At 58.2% G+C, this 17050-nt stretch overlaps 2 protein-coding genes across 5 annotated transcripts; one reads left to right on the forward strand and one right to left on the reverse strand.

Moving 5' to 3' along the window:
• Window positions 1-214: 214 nt before the first annotated feature.
• On the forward strand, window positions 215-10330 carry TK1 (thymidine kinase 1). 2 transcript variants are annotated; one of them, XM_061175439.1, is made up of 8 exons: window positions 215-356; window positions 460-491; window positions 1535-1645; window positions 2330-2401; window positions 3208-3301; window positions 8857-8946; window positions 9251-9370; window positions 9460-10330. In XM_061175439.1, exons 1-8 carry the CDS (start codon window positions 291-293, stop codon window positions 9658-9660), a joined length of 786 nt encoding a protein of 261 aa, XP_061031422.1. In that variant the 5' UTR covers window positions 215-290; the 3' UTR covers window positions 9661-10330. The 2 variants fall into 2 exon arrangements, with proteins under 2 accessions (XP_061031422.1, XP_061031423.1); XM_061175440.1 differs by lacking the exon at window positions 2330-2401.
• Window positions 8387-15396, reverse strand: SYNGR2 (synaptogyrin 2). Of its 3 annotated transcripts, none has more exons than XM_061175443.1 (5): window positions 15220-15396; window positions 13117-13354; window positions 12631-12770; window positions 12328-12541; window positions 8387-9543 (listed from the first exon to the last, which is right to left on the reverse strand). In XM_061175443.1, the coding sequence occupies exons 1-4, from the start codon at window positions 15316-15318 to the stop codon at window positions 12344-12346; spliced, it is 675 nt and encodes a 224-aa protein (XP_061031426.1). In that variant the 5' UTR covers window positions 15319-15396; the 3' UTR covers window positions 8387-9543; window positions 12328-12343. The 3 variants fall into 3 exon arrangements, with proteins under 3 accessions (XP_061031426.1, XP_061031425.1, XP_061031424.1); XM_061175442.1 differs by lacking the exon at window positions 8387-9543 and adding an exon at window positions 11441-12049 and having other exon boundaries at window positions 15220-15395; XM_061175441.1 differs by lacking the exon at window positions 8387-9543 and having other exon boundaries at window positions 11441-12541; window positions 15220-15395.
• Between the last annotated feature and the right edge of the window lie 1654 nt (window positions 15397-17050).

Below are 17050 nucleotides of genomic sequence, written 5' to 3' on the forward strand. Positions count from 1 at the left end.
GGGGGCGGGGCTCCGGTCAGGCCCCGCCCCTGGGAGCCGCGCCCACCGCCCTGGTGAGCTGAACCTGGTGCGCGCGTTCCCGGTCCCTCCCACGAGGGGGCGGGCTGAGGTCAAATCTCCCGCCGGTCCCACAGCCGCACGCTGATTGGCTCCGGGCAGGCGGCGCCGGCTCCCGATTGGCCCGCGCGCCGGGGATGAAGAAGCACGGCGCGGGAACCGGCGCGAGCCTGCAGGGCGGCGGCGGCGGCGGCGGCGGAGGTTCCTCGATTTGTGATCTCCCTGAAGGCACCATGAGCTGCATCAACCTGCCCACCGTGCTGCCCGGCTCCCCCAGCAAGACCCGGGGGCAGATCCAGGTGCGGGCCGCGGGGCGGGGTCGGGGGCGGGGTCGGGGTCGGAGTCGTGATCGGGGCCCGGGTGTCTGTGCGCACCGGAGCCCAGTGACCTCTCCTCTCCTAGGTGATTCTCGGACCCATGTTCTCAGGAAAAAGGTAATGGCCTCGCGGGACGGGGGTGGGCCGGGACCTCCTCCTCCACTTCCCTGCTTCTCCTCCAATCCCCGGGACCCCGTCCTCCTCCCCTGACGCCCCCCGACCCCGAGGCTGCCGCCCCTCTCAGAGCTCCGCCTCTAGAGCAACCCCCACTGCCCGACCCCCAGCGTTCGCGCCCAGGATGCCTCTCCTCCGTGGGATCCTCCCGGAGGAGGCGCTCCTCCCCTTCCCGTCCGGGTCGAAACCTCTTCCCCTTGGGATCATTCAACCACCGCTCCTTCCGGGAGCTGGTCACAGCTGCTCACCGTTTAGTCCCTCACTAAAGCCCTCTCTGAAGGGTGCGTCTACGGTGGCCAGGCCCTGTGCGCCCTGCAGTATGTGTGGCTTCCGTCCAGCGTGACTGTTTCCTTAGATGGCCCAGGAGCGTAGTCACTCTCCACACTGAAGAGTCAAGCGCTGGCGCCTTTGCTTCCCTGAAGTGATAGAACCAATCCCAGTGAGCCCCCAGTAACTCCCCTGGCCCCCCTTCCTATACGGCGCTGGGGGATCACTCCAGCCCAAATCCCTTGCCCACGATGGTGAGGCTCAGGGTGGGCTCAGGGTGGGCTCTTGGACTCAGAGACAAAGCGCTTCCCTTGTTGCACCAAAAGGTTCTGTGAAGTTAGTTCAGGCTATGTGAAGAACTGTGGGGTGAGATTACTTTGGAATGGAATCTGAACCCCTCTCCTGTGCATGTGGTCTTTGCTTTGCCCCCGACAAAATCACTCCTCCAGCCCTTCCCTGAATCACCTGAGGGCCCTTCTTTGCCACCCTCCCCATAGAGAATGACTACCAGCCCCAGACATGCTCCTCCCTCCTGGGTCTAGACTGAACTCTCTGTGTGGGCCCTTTCTGTCCTCACTGGTCCTCCCCATGCTCTGCCCTGCAGCCTTCCCATCCATTGGTGGGGCTCAGGCTGTATACCCCTAGAAGGCGGTAGGGAGCCCGACTTGTGCTGATGGGGTCTTCCTCGCCCACACTTACGCATGGGCCTTACCTTGCAGTACTGAGCTGATGAGACGGGTCCGTCGCTTCCAGATTGCCCAGTACAAGTGCCTGGTGATCAAATATGCCAAAGACACGCGTTACAGCAGCAACTTCTCCACGCATGACCGGTCAGTCCCTGCCCCTTCTGTCCTGTCCTCACACCTTTTGTGAGAAGCCCAGTGACGAGTCACAGAACATACTGTCAGAACTCGTTAGAGAGGATGGTTAATAATGCTGATGCCGGGCAGCGAACCCTTCAAATCTGCAAACTTTCCAGGTTGCTTGGCAAGGTACCCTAGAACTTGGCCTTTCTTGGGGCTCTAGCCCAGTGGTTCCTAACGGGACGTGATTTTGCCCGCTACAGTCTATTTGCAATGTCTGGAGATGTTTTTTAGTTTTCACAACAGGAGGAGGTAAGGGCATGATGGCAACTAGTGGGTAAAGGGCAGGGATGCCGCTAAACATCCTACAATGCACAGACAGCCCCATAACAAAGAATGATCCAGCCCCAAATGTCAGTAATGTCTGGCCAAGGTTGAGAAACCCTGCTCTTGGCCTATGTGGAGGTTGCAGACTGGTTTTGTTGGCCTGCAGGCTGAATTTTATTTAAGTTTTTAGTTGGCTTGTCCTCGCCGACTCCCTGTCTCTGTGGCCTTTGTGCATCCCCCTTTTATGTTGATCTGCCTGTGTCCTGTGGACATTTCAGTCTGCAGCCTGAGGTTGGGAGGTTAAATTTAGTACCACTCTTGCCATTCCGTACAGCATTTAGGGCCTGATGTTTTGGAGCCTGAGATACTTTTCTCGTCTTCCAGATTCATCATCTACCTGAGCCCCCAGCACTGGAACACTCCCACACATGGCCTTTCACTTTCAGACTCTGCTGGGTAGGAATCTCCCCTCAGGACACATGAGGCAGCAGTATGAATGCGGTTTGAATCCTGACTCTGCCCGTTAATAGCTCTATGATCTCTGAGAAATCCTTTAATTAGCCAGAGGAGTCAAACGGAAGGAATTCTAGGTCACTGCACTGCTCGTTGGTGTTCGTGGCTTATCTCTGCTGGGGCACGGGGCTCCTAGTCTTAGATTCTGGTGCTAATGGTCTGCCCGGGGCCATGGTAGGACTTTCATGGGCCCTGGGGACTTTCTGCCTTCATGGGCCCCTTCCTCTATAAAGAAAAAAATAAAAAATTATACTTTATGACTGTATTGATATAAAGACAAAGATAATCCAGACTGAGTTACATTTATGCTGATTTTTAAAAGAAATTAAAATGTTTCATTCGTCCCCAAAGCATCATGGGCCCCAGGCACTGTACCTGATGAAGTAACCCTGTCTGCACCCCACCCCACACACACACACACACACGCGCGTGCGCACACACACACACACACACTAAGCAGAGAAGAGCTTTGCATCTGGGTTGAGCTTTACATTGGGCACTGCTAATTTCCAGTCCAAAGCGTGAAGTGAAATAGCTCTTGTTGAATAACTGGTTTTCCAAACAAAGGCCTTTACTCTTCTCCCCAGATGCCTTCCCACAGGTGCTAACTTCTCAAAGCTCTGGGCAGACATCTCAGCCTGCTTTGCAGGTAGGGGGTGGTCATGAGACCGGTTCCCTGGCCCCTCATTCTGGTTCCTGGTCTCCTCGGGCTCCCTTGCCTTGCTCACGCTCTGGCTTTCTGTCCCCAGGAACACCATGGAGGCCCTGCCAGCCTGCGTGCTCCGGGACGTGGCCCAGGAGGCCCTGGGCGTGGCTGTTATAGGCATCGACGAAGGGCAGTTTGTAAGTTGACTTGTCCTGATAGCACTCTTCCTGTGAACTCAACTGTCCCCCTTTTTCCTCTGCTAATTTGGAGGTTATTGGTTCAATTTCTGATATTTTTATAAGGTAAACATTGTTAAGTTAACTTGCTTTAACTAGTGTCTGAATACCCTTTGAATTCCCTTTACTGCTTTCCGTGTTACTGTTATATGGAATTTATTGTACCTTAAAAAAAAAAAATTTACAGGACTTCCCTGGTAGCACAGTGGTTAAGAATCCTCCTGCCAATTCAGGGGGAACGGGTTCAAGCCCTGATCCAGGAAGATCCCACATGCCATGGAGCAACTAAGCCCATGTGCCACAACTACTGAGGCCCGTGCGCCTAGAGCTCGTGCTCCGCAACAAGAGAAGCCACCGCAATGAGAAGCCGGTGCACCGCAACAAAGAGTAGCCCTCACTCACTGCAACTAGAGAAAGCCCGCGCGCAGCAACGAAGACCCAACGCGGCCAAACAGAAATAAATAAATAAATAAACTATATATATTAAAAAAATTTTTTTACAGTAAACAAAAAATTTGATTTCTCAACACTGGTGTATAGGGAGGGTTTGGTTCTGTTTAGCTCATTGCTGCTTCTTCTTTTTTTTTTTTAATTAATTAATTAATTTATTTTTGGCTGCATTGGGTCTTCATTGCTGTGCACGGACTTTCTCTAGTTGCGGCGAGCGGGGGCTACTCTTCGTTGCGGTGCGCGGGCTTCTCATTGCTGTGGCTTCTCTTGTTGCAGAGCACGGGCTCTAGGTGCACGGGCCTCAGTAGTTGTGGCTCGCAGGCTCAGTAGTTGTGGCTTGTGGGCTCTAGAGCGCAGGCTCAGTAGTTGTGGCGCACAGGCTTAGTTGCTCCGTGGCATGTGGGATCTTCCCAGACCAGGGCTCGAACCCGTGTCCCCTGCACTGGCAGGCGGATTCTTAACCACTGCACCACCAGGGAAGTCCACTTCTTTTTTTTGATTTAATTTATTTATTTTTTGGCTGTTTTAGGTCTTTGTTGTTGCGCGGGCTTTCTCTAGTTGTGGAGAGCAGGGGCTACCCTTCATTGTGGTGCGTGGGCCTCTCATTGCGGTGGCTTCTCTTGTTGCGGAGCATGGGCTCTAGAGCGCAGGCTCAGTAGTTGTGGAGCATGGGCTTAGCTGCTCTGCAGCGTGAGGGATCTTCCCGGACCGGGGATCGAACCTGTGTCCCCTGCATTGGCAGGCGGATTCTTAACCACTGCGCCACCAGGGAAGTCCCTGCCCCACAGTTCTGTTCCCTGTTTCTATGGCTACTTCCTCCCTGGCCAGCAAGTCAAACTCGAGTTCCCATAACAAGTGTTTATTAAACCTACTGCAGAAACATCACCAATCTTCTGTTCTGCCCTCACCCCTGTGGGTCTTGCTCTGCAAGAAGTTCTGGGGCCCAAGGGTGGCTGCCTCGGTTGCTTCTCAACATGGGACATGACAAAAGGACTGCCTCTCCCTCCCTTCATCCTTCCCTTGGAGAGGGGTACATCTGAAGACCCCACGCTATAAGCTGAGGGTGCGGTGGTAGGTGGGCAGCTGGATCCTGGGCATGCCAGCCTCACAGTGTCACCCCGAGTGCTGGTCTTACCTCTGTTTCTTTTTTTTTTTTTTTTTTGACTATGCTGGGTCTTAGTTGCAGCACATGGGATCCTCGTTGCAGCGTGCGGGATCTTTAGTTGCAGCATGTGGGATCCAGTTCCCTGACCAGGGATTGAACCTGGGCCCCCTTCACTGGGAGCATGGAGTCTTAACCACTGGACCACCAGGGAAGTCCCTGGTCTTATCTCTGTTTTATCACAGTAATAAGAGGGGTAATCTAGGAAAAGTTAGGACTGCACATAAGAAGGAAGTCCATAATTTACTGCCAACATCTTATGTCCAGAGACCACCAGGACTGAACAAGTTGGGATTGTTGTTGCAGGGAGACACCCGCCATGGGAACTGGACGGTGTAGGTGAGGGGCTTAATTAGAGAGGGCTTGGTTATTAGGATGGGGGCTGTTTGGCTCTTGATTCGGTGTCCTGGGAAGGGAGATGATTCTGACCAGCATCTTAAACCTCAACTGTAGGGAGGGCGGACCAGAAGGAGGCCGAAGCAGCAGCAGTGACTCCTTTAACCAGGAGAGGGGACATTTGGTACACTGTAGCCTAGGCGATGTTCACGTTCTGTCCGTACTCAGACATGCTTCTGGAGGGGTCCACACGGCCTGCGGGACCTTAGTTCCCTGACCAGGGATTGAACCCGGGCCCTCAGCAGTGAGAGCGCGGAGACCACTGGGACCACCAGGGAATTCCCTAGGAGGGGTCTGGTTTTGTCTTGACTATCACAGTCACAGAATGGCCTTGCCGGAACTTCGTATTTATAGATCAGGCTCATATCACGTGTTGTGACCATTTTTTCCTCATCAGCAAATACCTATCCTTATGAATGTACCATGTCTTACATGAGCTGGCCCCTTGGGTGTGGCACTTACAGGCTGTGATGGCCGTTGTGTGCGGACATCCTGGCTATCGTCTGGTGTATCGGGGTTTATCTACTAAGTAGAATCACTGTGGGTCAAGGGACCGATCTCATTCATTAAGTGTTTTCTGAGCTTGCGCCGTGTGGCAGCAATGCTCTAGGTGTTGGGGATACAGCCAGGGTCTCGCCCTTGCACTTACATTCTAGTTGGGGGAGAGGAATATGTAAAAGGTGGTGGCAACCAGGGGAGAAAGGCACCGTGAGGGGGTAGAGCTAAGGTGGGGATGATGCTTTATGGGGACGGTCAGAAAGGGGCCACAAGGAAAGCGGGGTGAAGGTTCCCAGGCAGGAGTGTGCTTCTGGGCGTGTCTCAGGAGCAGCCAGGAGGCCAGGGGCTTTGGCCAGGTGAGCGGGAAAGACTTTGGCGTTAACCCCTGGAGAGCCTGGAAGCCGCCCAGGGTGTCTCCTCTGCTGGGCGGGGTGGGGGGGTGGGGGCTGGGCAGAGGCATCTGGGTCTTTGCGGAAATCCCCGGCGCGGCGAGGGCAGGGTGGTGGCGGCTGCATACACACATCCTGTTCCAACTGCCTTTCTCTTTTGTTACTCTGGCGGCTGACATCATTTTCCCTGTTTCTCCTTTTGTAAATTGCCTCCTTCTCTTGGTTTATCTTTCCTCTACGGGACATGACGTAATCGGTGCCAGTTTGTCACATGCTGTAAATATTTCTTCCCTGTTTATTTGCCTCTGGATTTGGTCTGTGCATCTCATTTAGTCTTTACCATTCATGGTGGAGCGGTTGAATGTTTCACTGTCACATCCTTTGTTCCTGTCCTCTGTGGCCTTTGCGCCTTCAACACCAGCCTGGCTGCCAGGAAGCCAGGCCTCCACCGGAGCAGGGCCGGGGTGCTTCCCTCGTGCATCACGAGGGCGCCACCTCTCGGCAAGATAAGGACGAGGGTGAAACTACTTCTTGGCTTCCTGATCTCCCCGTTCGGTCCTCTCCCCTCATCAAACCTTGTTCAGGAAGTGGCTCACGGCAGGTCAGCCCAGGTGCTGGATCGGCAGGTGAACCAAATGGGTAGACTTGTCACCATCAAGAAACCCCTCCTGTTACTTTTCTACCTGGATCCCGTGTGGCAATCATTTTTGTCTACCAAGAAAACCCTACGTTTATTAAGTCCTCTTAAGTTCCGCTTTGAACGTAACCTGTATTAGAGTCTATGGCCGCTGTGACATGTACCACAGACTGGGTGGTTTAAACCACAGACATTTACTTCCCACAGCTCTGGAGGCTGGGAGCCCAGGATCAAGGTGTGGGCAGGGTGGGTTCCCCTGAGGCCGCGAGGGAGACTCTGTTCCGTCCTGTCCCCTTGGCGTGCAGGTGGCCATCTGCTCCCTGTGTCTGTCCCTCTGTGTGTCCAAATTTCCCCTTTTTACAAGGACACCAGTCATACTGGAGTGTGACCCTACTGACCTACTTTATAACTGGATACCTCTGCAAAGATCCTCTCTCCAAATAAGGTTCTGAGGTATTGGGGGTGAGGGTTTCTACATATGGATTTGGGGGGTGGGAAGGGACACAATTCAACCCATAACATAACCTAAAAAATTTAATGGCAATAAAAACAAACGTCAGTAATGTGGTTGGTTACCAGTGGGCATTCTGGGATGTTGCGGGCAGCTCTGACCTTACCTTTGATCATTCAGGAACCCCAGCTGGGGGCCCAGGGTTCAGTGTTTGGGTGGGGGCGGGGTGGCATGTGAACAGGGGACAAAGTTTAAGTGGAAGAACTGAAGTCTCTGATGGTGGGCATCGCTGCAGCGGACAAGGCCAAGGACCCCGAGAGGTCCCCAAACCCTGGTGTGGAAGGACCCACACCTGATGAGGGCTTGACAGGGAGAGTGAGATGCAGGGGGTGCTCATCCCAGGGCGGTTTTGCCCGCAGCCCCTACCCGGGGGATATCTGGCAATATCTGGAAACCATCTTGTTTGTGACAATGGGGGTAGGGGTGGAGGGCACTGGCTGACAGCTCCTTGCAGGCTGGGGGCTGCATTTCTGTGACCTGTGATGAGTCCTCTAGAGAAGAAGAGGGGCCTCACCTGGAGCCAGGCTGGAGCCTCTGGGTGGAGGTGCTGTTTCCGTAGCTCAGGCTCGGCAGCCCTGCAGAGGCCGTCAGATCTGGCTCCGGTGAATCCCGCTGGAACTGATCCAGGTTTTCTAACCCCTCTCCTGGTCCTCGTCTTGCTGAGCCCTCAGGTCTTGGTAACTTTGTACCTCCACGAGCGGCTTGGAGAGAGACCCTTTGCCCAAACACGAGAACTCCCCACTTCACCCAACCCAAAGACCAATCTAGATAGATGATTGACCAGTGAAAGTCCACCAAAGAATTGAAGTAGCAGCCTCACCCTGGGCCACTTGAAATTTGATTTACCAAGTAAGTGACCTTTCTGCAGGCCCTGTATTTAGAAGGGTGTGCTGTGCCATCCTGCTCTGTAAGTGGCCAGTGGAACCCTCACCCCTTCTCAAGGCGTCACACGGCACATTATGTTTTTAAAAAAAGGCAAACACACAGAGCCTGCCTCTCAGCCAAATAGCATATGTCATAAATTATTCGAGGGTCCTTAATCCTGAAACACCACCAAGGGCCTTCCTTGCCTTTTCTTGGGCTCAGAAACGTGAAGTCATTGCCAAGGTCACAGCTAATGGGTCCAACCAAGACCATGGTTCAAGCCCAAGGCAGCCTCTGGTCTGGGCTTTTGACCACTGCGGTAGCAGACTGCCTCTCCTGGTGACAGTTCCGGGCGCTTGGCCTGGAGTGGTTCTCTGCTGGTTCTCAGGCCATGGCCTGGTTCTGCCATGGAAAGCTGGCAGGATGGTGGAGCGACTGGGGCTGCTGCGGACGTGCAGGCTGTGTGCCGGGTGGGGGGGCTGGGGCCACCCTATTCTCGCGCTCCACGCCGATCCGGGTGGCCAGAGCTGTTGGGTCCGGCCACGTGTTCATGGCTCCTGGAGGCTGCTGCCCAGGGCCGAAGCTCACTCCTCCTCTCACCCTTTCCAGTTCCCCGACATCGTGGAGTTCAGCGAGACCATGGCCAATGCCGGGAAGACCGTCATTGTGGCTGCACTGGATGGGACCTTCCAGAGGAAGGTAAGGCGTCTGGTCCAGGTCTCGGGATGGGACCCAGGAGGGAGGAAGCGGCCTGGGCTGTGCACAGACGGACAGCTCACCGCGCCCTGGATGACCAGACCGTGCCAGAGCCCAGGCACTCAGGCGAGCCAGACCCAGCTCCCTGGTTCGCCCCAGACTAGGCCGCCTGCTGCAGGGGCTGGTGCTCTGGGGGAAAGCAAGGTCAGGGCCTAGTTTCCTGGCTTCAGGGCTGCGAATCAGAGGGTTTCAAGGAAAAGCCCACCCGGTGAGGTAAGCGCACACCAGTCTCTCCATGGGAATACAGGCGTTCGGGACCATCCTGAACCTGGTGCCCCTGGCTGAGAGTGTGGTGAAGCTGACGGCGGTGTGCATGGAGTGCTTCCGAGAGGCCGCCTACACCAAGAGGCTGGGCGTGGAGAAAGAGGTGGCCCCTCCTGCCTTCTCCGAGGGGTGGAGGGGAGGGGGTGGTGCTGTGTCCCCGCTCAGTCCAGGCGCTTCATGTCCCACGGCCAGGTCGAGGTGATCGGAGGAGCAGACAAGTACCACTCCGTGTGCCGCCTCTGCTACTTCAAGAAGGCCTCGGGTCAGCCTGCCGGGCTGGACAGCAAAGAGAACAAAGAGAACTGCCCGGTGCTGGGAAAGCCTGGGGAGGCCCCGGGAGCCAGGAAGCTATTTGCTCCTCACCAGATCCTGCAGTGCAGCTCGGCCAACTGAGGCACAGGCCCCACACCCAGGACGGGCGCGGACCGGCCACCTGCTCCCGTGCCTGCTGCTGCCCCCTGGCGGACACCTGCCCCTGCGTGCTGCCCGGCCTTCTCGGAGGAGGAAGCGGGCGTGGGGCGGTGAAGTTTCACCAGCGCCCTTTCCCTGGCCAAGGGCCACGGGCCGGTGGTCTGCACATCACACTTCCCTCCTTGCCTGCCCGCCGGCTTCTCTCAGTTCCCCTCCCAGGCTACTCACAATCCACCCCAGGCCGGCGCGGGGTCTGGCCACTGCTGACCTGAGTCCCTCCCTCTCCAAGGAGTGAGGCCGGAGGCGCAAGCTCCTGTGACATCGGCGCTCCTGCCTGCTTCCCCCTTTGTGGCTTTTGCTGTTGAGTTTCTGTTCTCACTGGTAAGTCAGAGCATCAGCACCTCTGGCTCAGCACCGAGCCTCCTCTCGTGCAAAGACTTTAGTCCCCCTGCCTGGGACGGGCCCCTGGCCCCTCTGAGGATGGCTGGACTTGTTCTCTCTTACTTCCCTTTGGGCCGAAAGCCCTTCCTGCTCTGGCGATCATTCTCTCCAGAATTACAGCTTCTTCCATGTGGGTGACACTCACCCTGCTGGGGCTCAGATCCCAGGGGCTTGTCTTTCAAGGCAGGGGCTGTGATTTTTCTCTTTTAGTGTGTGAAATTAATAACTAATATTAAAATTTACTGGTTGATGAAAGCGTATTTCTCTTTAACTGTCTGGGATTCCCCTGGTCTCACTGTAGACAGCTCTGACCTGATTTAGGTGTGGGGATTTCTTTTCAAATCATTTTCTAGTACTACTGATCTCTTAGCCACAACGCTTTTTAACTGAGAAATGATCGTGAAGCGTGTCCTGAGAGGAATGTTTGCCTGCTCTTCTGTCTGGGCAGGTTTCAGGTCAAGATGGGTGGATGAAGGAGCCTGGGACCCAGGTTGGAAAGATGAAGCTTTGGTCTGTGCTGCCAGATGGGGCTGTGAGGTCAGGTTTTGTTTGTGAAACAGACACTTGACAGTTCAGGAGCCAAGAAGACCAGCTCTGCTGTGCCTCAGAAAATACACTGTGGGCAGCTTACATGGAGGCAAGAGTGCTCCAGGTCGGGTGTGGGTGGGGTGAGCCTGGGCTGTAGGTGTGCCCCATGCAGATGGGGTCCGGGTTCCCCACCCTCGCCCCAGCTTCTCCCTCCCCTTTGCTCGCGGTTGGTCCCAGGTTACAGAGGTGCAGTACAGTGGTGAGACAGTAATTCCCAAACCCTATTAGTTTTTACTCAGGATTTTGAAACTGTTGGGGCCCACTTTTGACAGCTCCCTGTCTGGGCTCAAAAGGGGAAGCCCCGAGTTGCCTTGGGGGCCCTGGCCTCCTGCCTGAGCCGGGCTTGTTCCCTGGGGCGGGCTGGGCGCTCAGGCCGGCCCCCTGTGTGTCCCGGACAGGCTGCAGAGGTGCTGAGCCCTGTCTACGGGAAGCAGAGGGCCCCTGCCCCTCCAGGGGCACGCCGGGACCCTGGCAAGGCGGCCCAGAAAAGCCATGTTGTTTACAGGCTGAGCACAGTTGCTATTTTAAGATGCTGATGGAGGGCAGCGTGAGCAATGAGACCCTGGGTCGGTGGGGGTGTGTGACAGGGAGCTGCTAGGCACGCTGGAGAGCCAGACTGCCACAACTCTGTTCAAAATACAGGTTCCTAAGACCGCGGCCAGAGGGTGTACCTCAGGGTGGAATTTCTCTTCCTCCTACCCCTAGACAGAGGCCCCACCCATGACAATGGAGATTACGAATGAGAAAAACATTTATTCCATCTCCAAAATTAGTCTAACAGAATCCAAGGGTGCTGTGCATCTTCCCCCAAGGCTCTGCAATACATTCAGAGCAGCCTGTGGGCTGTGGGTGTGCCCCATACCTCCCAGCTAACAGTGGTGGGGTATTTACATAAAGCTGGGTGTTGTCATCAGGCAAAGCCTCTTCCTGCACCCAAGGGGTGGGAGCAGAGACAGTGCTGCTTGCGGGGTGGCGGGGGGGGGGGGGCAGCACCAGCCCTGCCCCTAGGCTGTCAGGAAGGTGACCCAGAGGCACTGGCACAGAGTCGTGAGCCCAGATCCAAGCAAGCAGACACTTCAGCAGTGAGCACGGGCTGCCGCTCGCAGAGCAGGCAGGGGGCAGGGGGCTGGGGGCAGAACGAACCTGAGTGAGGAGGAAAGGAGCCCCAGCCCAGCGCCAGCAGCAGAGCAGGGGGAAGGCCCCACAGCCTCATCTTTGGCAGAGACCCCCAGATGGCGGCGGCCACCGAGGCCTGCACGTGGCCCGGCTCCTTCAGGCTGGGGAGAAGCTAAGGCACTTGTCAAACCAGCACGTCGGACCCTTGGAGCTACTCCAGGCGGGGCTGGGGATCATTAAAAGCAATGACAAAACCTGTCTAACCAAAAACCCTTCCCTAAAAAATGCCCTCGAGGAGTGGTGGGTGAAGCCCCGTGGGGCACAGGCCGAGGCTCTGAGGCCAGCAGCCTGGACGAGGAGGCAGGGGCTCTCTCTCCAGGCGGTGCGTCAGCTCGGACAGGCGCCAGGTGGATCGAGAGGGGCCGGCAGCTCTGGGAGACCAGCCTCGGGGGAGGAGTCCGGGAAGAGGGGAGGCCCCCCAGGCGCCCTCCCTCCTCCCCTTACCATCCCCGGCTGCAGCTCAGTACACGGGGGGCGGCTGGTAGCCCTCTGTGGTCTCGGCGTTCTGGGTGAAGGGCGGCTGTTGGTAGCTGTCCGCAGGCGCGCCTGGGTAGGAGGCGTAGGCCGTGCTGGGGTCCAGAGTGGGGTCCACGTAGTTCTGGATGAAGTCGTCCACTCCGGCCTTGTAGCGCTGGTAGGCCAAGGAGGCCAGCACGCCCTGCAGAGAGCCCCGAGGTTTGGGTTCCTCAGCCCTCCACCACCCTTCACCAAAGACACCAAGACCCTGGCCCGTCCTGGTCCACTTACCCAGGAGAAGACAGAAAAGAAGCTGAAGGTGATGGCCGCCCGGGCTGAGTCGGCTCCCACCAGAACATATTTCGGCTCCGTGGCTGCCCATTGATTGGCAAGAAAGCAGAAGCCAACAAACCACAGGAAGGTCCAGAGAGCTGGGGAGAAGGCCAGGAGGGCAGGGTTAGCTCCACGGAGGAGGCAGGAGGGCAGGCACCTCCTGGGAGGGAGAAGCCTCCGGGGGTGTAAAGGGCACTCATGCAGAAGCCAGGGTGGGGACAGGATGCCATCCTGGGAGTCCTTGCTCCAAGTCCCACTCGGCTCCGGCGAGTTTCAGCAGACGGTGAGAAATCCTTGCATGCCAGCCTGTCTGCTGGGGAGGTCTGGGGACCTGGGGCTGCTCCCACCCCTCCCAAGCCCTGCAGTCACGGCACCCTAGAGCTCTTGGGACCACTGCCGCTCCTGTTCACCCCAAGATCAAATGGAGGTGCAGCCGGCAGATACCTGAGAAGAGCAGGTCGCTGATGACCAGGTACTTGCGGTCAGTGGCGTTGCTGATCTGGGGGAAATAGACGTCGACCACGAGGAAGAAGGCCGAGGCCAGGAAGGCCAGCACCCCGATGGCGCTGCCGAAGCGGCACGCGTCCTCGTTGAGGTTGAACACGCAGTACTGCTGTTTGGAGCTGTGGGTGTTGCTGTAGCCCTCACCGAAGATGCATGAGAACACAATCAAGGCGAAGACCTGAGGGGGAGGCAGGGGAAGGGCTGAGTGACTGCTACCCTCGTGGGACATACCCCCCAGGTGGCACACAGAGTGGGACCCTGATGGGCGTTGGACGCTGGCCTCTGCTCTTGCTGTTCCCCCTGCTGGAGGTCGGTGTCCCAGCCCCTCCTGAACTTGGGGAGCAAGTCCCTCCCTCTCCCTTCTCCTGGGCTATCTCCAGACACCAGTCACAAGTCACGAGGGGCATGACCGGGGATTCCTGGACTGGGGATGGTGGGGAGTGGAGGGGGATCTCCTGGGAGGGGACTGCCCGCCCAGCTGTCTGCCTGGAGGATGGGTACTGGTGGTTAGGTACTTGAAGATTAAGGGCAATCGCCCAACCTAAACCACTCCCACTTTCAGTGAGTTTTAAACAGGATGGGTCACAAAGTCATAGAAACCCAAGCTTGGAGTCTCACCCCCATCACCTGTCTGAGTCACCTCTACAGCACCCAGCCTCTGCCTAAACACCCAGTGATGGAGGACTTCTCCCACCTCAGAAGAGCCATGCCTCTGAGCTGAAATAGTGTCCCCAGACCCCCACCTCCTGGAGCCCCCTCCAACTCTTCCCTGCTGGGCTCCCCAGTTTGGCCAGCTTTTTTCCTACAAGGAATTCTGGCCTCTTTGGCATCCTGGCCCCTGCCCTCCCAGGGAACCCCGGCTAGCCTCCCGCTCATAGTGGGTCCTACCCACACAGGGCACCTCAGGCTGGTCTGCCCAGCAGGCCTGTGAACATAGCTCTGCACTCAGACCCCTGGATGTACTGGGGTGGGGGTCGAGGGGGTGTACCAGCCAGAACTCTGGGGGGGTCTCCAGGCCCTTGCAAAAAGCCTCACGTCACCTGTCTCTGCCCCAAACCGAAAGGCCACCGCTCATCCCTGCCTTATGTCAGCAGACCCGGGACAGTCTGGACGCCTGGCTCCCTCTGGGACGGGCCCAGGCCTCTCCCCAGCCTGCCCTGCCTGCCTGCACAAGGCCCTCTCAATAGGCTCTGGAGCTGGCAGTCACAAGCCCCACCCCCAGCTGGAGATGAAGCCGGAACTCCGGATGCTGGGAGCAGTGTGCCAGCCTGACTCCTGGCACTGCCATCCCGAAACGTGGGCATCTGCTCCTGGGGTCAGACCCCACAGTCAGGCAGAGCGGGGGTGAGGGTGCCACCAGGGCAACTCGTAGGGCTCCAGTCCCAGGCAGGGGCAGGTGTGGTGTGGGCGCCGCATGCCCAGCCCTCTGCCTGCGGGCTGGCTAACACCTTGTCCAGCTTTGGGCTCTGGTTGTCCAAGAGCATAGGACCTCCCACCAACGCCCCACCCCCAGTAACCTGGTACTGGAGCGCTCATCCAGCTCACATGGAGGAGAACATCCTGGGTTCACCTGATCTTGGATGGGGAAGCAGACCCATGGGCTGCTCTTGAGTGGAAGAGAGACTCTATTTCAGGGCGCCAGGCTGCTCCCCAACCCCACGCACCCCACGTGGCTTCGGAAAGTCCCTTCCTGATGAATTCCCCCAGGCTGGGAGTCGCGGCGTGCCGGCCACCTGTCCTGGAGCCGCCTCAAACTCCTCCCACTGACAGCAAGGCGACGGGCCTGCTCCCCGCGGTGCCGCCCGGCCATTCCGCGCCCGGGCTGGGAGGTGGGGGGTGGCGGGACCCGGGTTCGGGGGGCGGCGGGGCCCGGGGGGTGAGGGGCTGGAGGGTCCCGGGCCCCGCTCGCCCGCCCCACGCGCGCCGCTCCCACCCCCGGGCCTCGGCCGCCGCCACCTGTCGCGCTCTCAGGCTCGCGGCGGCCCCCCTCCCCCCCGGCCTGGCGACGAAGTCGGGTCCCCGAGGCCCCACACCCCGGCTCACCAAGCACACGGCGCGCACCACCACCTGCGGCTGCGTCAGAAAGCGCCGCAGGTCGAAAGAGCCGCCCGCCTTGGCCGCGCCGTAGGCCCCGCTCTCCATGTCGCCGTCGTCGCCGTCGCCGCCGCCGCCGCCGCCGCCACAGCCGCGGACTGCTGAGGAGCCAGCCCGCCGCCCCGCCCCCGGCCCGGCTCCTCCCCAGGGGCGTGGCCAGCACCGCCCCAGGGACCGAGGGCAAAGTCCGCCCAAGGCGAGCGGCGGTGCAGGAGCGGCAGGGGTTCCCCGACAGCCCGGCCTGCGCTTCCAGCGGCCGACATCCGTCCAGCGGCCGCGGGCTCATTGTCCAGCCCACCTCTCGGCCGGGGTCTCGTCCCTCTGCTATGCTGGTCCGCAGGGCGACTGGAAAGGGGCCAGAGAGTTCCCAGGAAGAGAGGGTCGCAAGGAGGGCCCGCTCCTCTGCTCCATCCACTCTTTGCCCCTGCACTCCCGCCTCCTCCTCCAGGAAGCCCCGCCAGACGCCGTCTGGGCCCCACCTGCCCAAGACCCAGGCTCCTACGCACCTCCTCTCTTCTCCCCCATTCTACTCAAACCCCAGGCTACAGCCTGGACCCCTCCCTACATGGCCTGTCACTCTTTCCTCCTCTCTGGAGCTAAGCCTGGGATGTGGTCGAGACCACCACCCCTCCCAGTTTTTCCCGAGCTGGGCCCGGCCCCAGGGCCATGTAGGGCCGACTTCCAGGCTCTAAGATGGTGTGCAGACAGAAACGAAGTTCCCAGGGTGACCGGCAGGGGGCAGAGTTTAATCCAATTCTTTCCGGAAATGGTTCAGAGCGTCCAAACTGGGATGGCTCTATGTGTGGGTGTGTGGGTGGGGAGTGGGGGGGTGGGGGGTGGTTCTCCAGGGGCCTCAGGCTGTCTCGGCAGGGAGGAATTCCAGACATCATAGTTGCAGGTAAGGATTAATGAGGGGGTGCTGGCCAGGTGGGGCCCAGAGTCCTCCAGGTGAGCGGGACGGTGACAGGTGAGCAGTGGAGCCAGAGGACTGGGCCACCAGGAGATGGGGTGCCACTCCAGGGAAGAGGGGAGCAGGGGTGGGGGAGGAAGCAGTGGCCCTGGGTGGGTTGGTGCCTCTGGGCCTTCACATCTACCCCACCGTCTTCCCAGACCTGGATGGACGGTGACGAGCCGCTGAGGGGTGAGGAGAGGGGCCCTCCCAGAGCCCCCTCCTCCTATGGACCTCTCCTTCCCCCTACAGCTCCCCCCATCCTAAAACCCTCAAACTAGCACCATGAGTATTTGATGAAGAATACCAGCGCTCCAAGAATCCAGGCTGGGGGGCTTTTTCTTCATTCTTTTCTTCATTTCATTTCTTCAAATGGTGGGTCCTTCTGTAGGGGACAAGGACCAGGGCTCTCCTGGGGACTCTGCCTAGCCTGCGTCTTCTGGTCACGACCTTGATGACAAAGGAGTTGAGACTCCAGGTTAAGCCAGCACACCTCCCAGCCACACCCTCCCAAGGCCTCCAGGAATTTTATTGGTGGCAAGTGCATCAGTGCCCTGGGCAGGAGGAGGGGCGTGAGGCTTAGTCACAGCACGAAATAAAGTGGGGGCACTGAATCACCTGGAGGCCAAGTACTGGCCCCTGATCTGTATACCCCCTGTTATAGAAGGGGAAACTGAGGCTCAGAGAGCCGACATGGCTTGCCCATGAGCCTGGCCTCTGGGACAGACTTGGGAGGGAGGGGCACAGAGGTAAGACAAGGGGAGTGCCAAGGACTCCTGGACAAAGCCCACCAAAGAGGCTGGCCAGGTGTTAGTGAATTGGTCGACCGAA

The sequence above is a fragment of the Eubalaena glacialis genome, chromosome 19 (genome assembly GCF_028564815.1).
Source record: "Eubalaena glacialis isolate mEubGla1 chromosome 19, mEubGla1.1.hap2.+ XY, whole genome shotgun sequence".
In the NCBI taxonomy this organism is placed as follows: domain Eukaryota; kingdom Metazoa; phylum Chordata; class Mammalia; order Artiodactyla; family Balaenidae; genus Eubalaena; species Eubalaena glacialis.

Coding starts and splice junctions, on each gene's coding strand:
- SYNGR2 (XM_061175443.1), bottom strand. CDS start 15,318: ATGGAGAGCGGGGCCTACGGCGCGGCCAAGGCGGGCGGCTCTTTCGAC. Junction 13,355..15,219: donor TGGTGCGCGCCGTGTGCTTG/GTGAGCCGGGGT, acceptor CCTCCCCCTCAG/GTCTTCGCCTTGATTGTGTT. Junction 12,771..13,116: donor CAGCGACCTGCTCTTCTCAG/GTATCTGCCGGC, acceptor CCTTCTCCCCAG/CTCTCTGGACCTTCCTGTGG.
- TK1 (XM_061175439.1), top strand. CDS start 291: ATGAGCTGCATCAACCTGCCCACCGTGCTGCCCGGCTCCCCCAGCAAG. Junction 492..1,534: donor CCCATGTTCTCAGGAAAAAG/GTAATGGCCTCG, acceptor CTTACCTTGCAG/TACTGAGCTGATGAGACGGG. Junction 1,646..2,329: donor AACTTCTCCACGCATGACCG/GTCAGTCCCTGC, acceptor CTCGTCTTCCAG/ATTCATCATCTACCTGAGCC.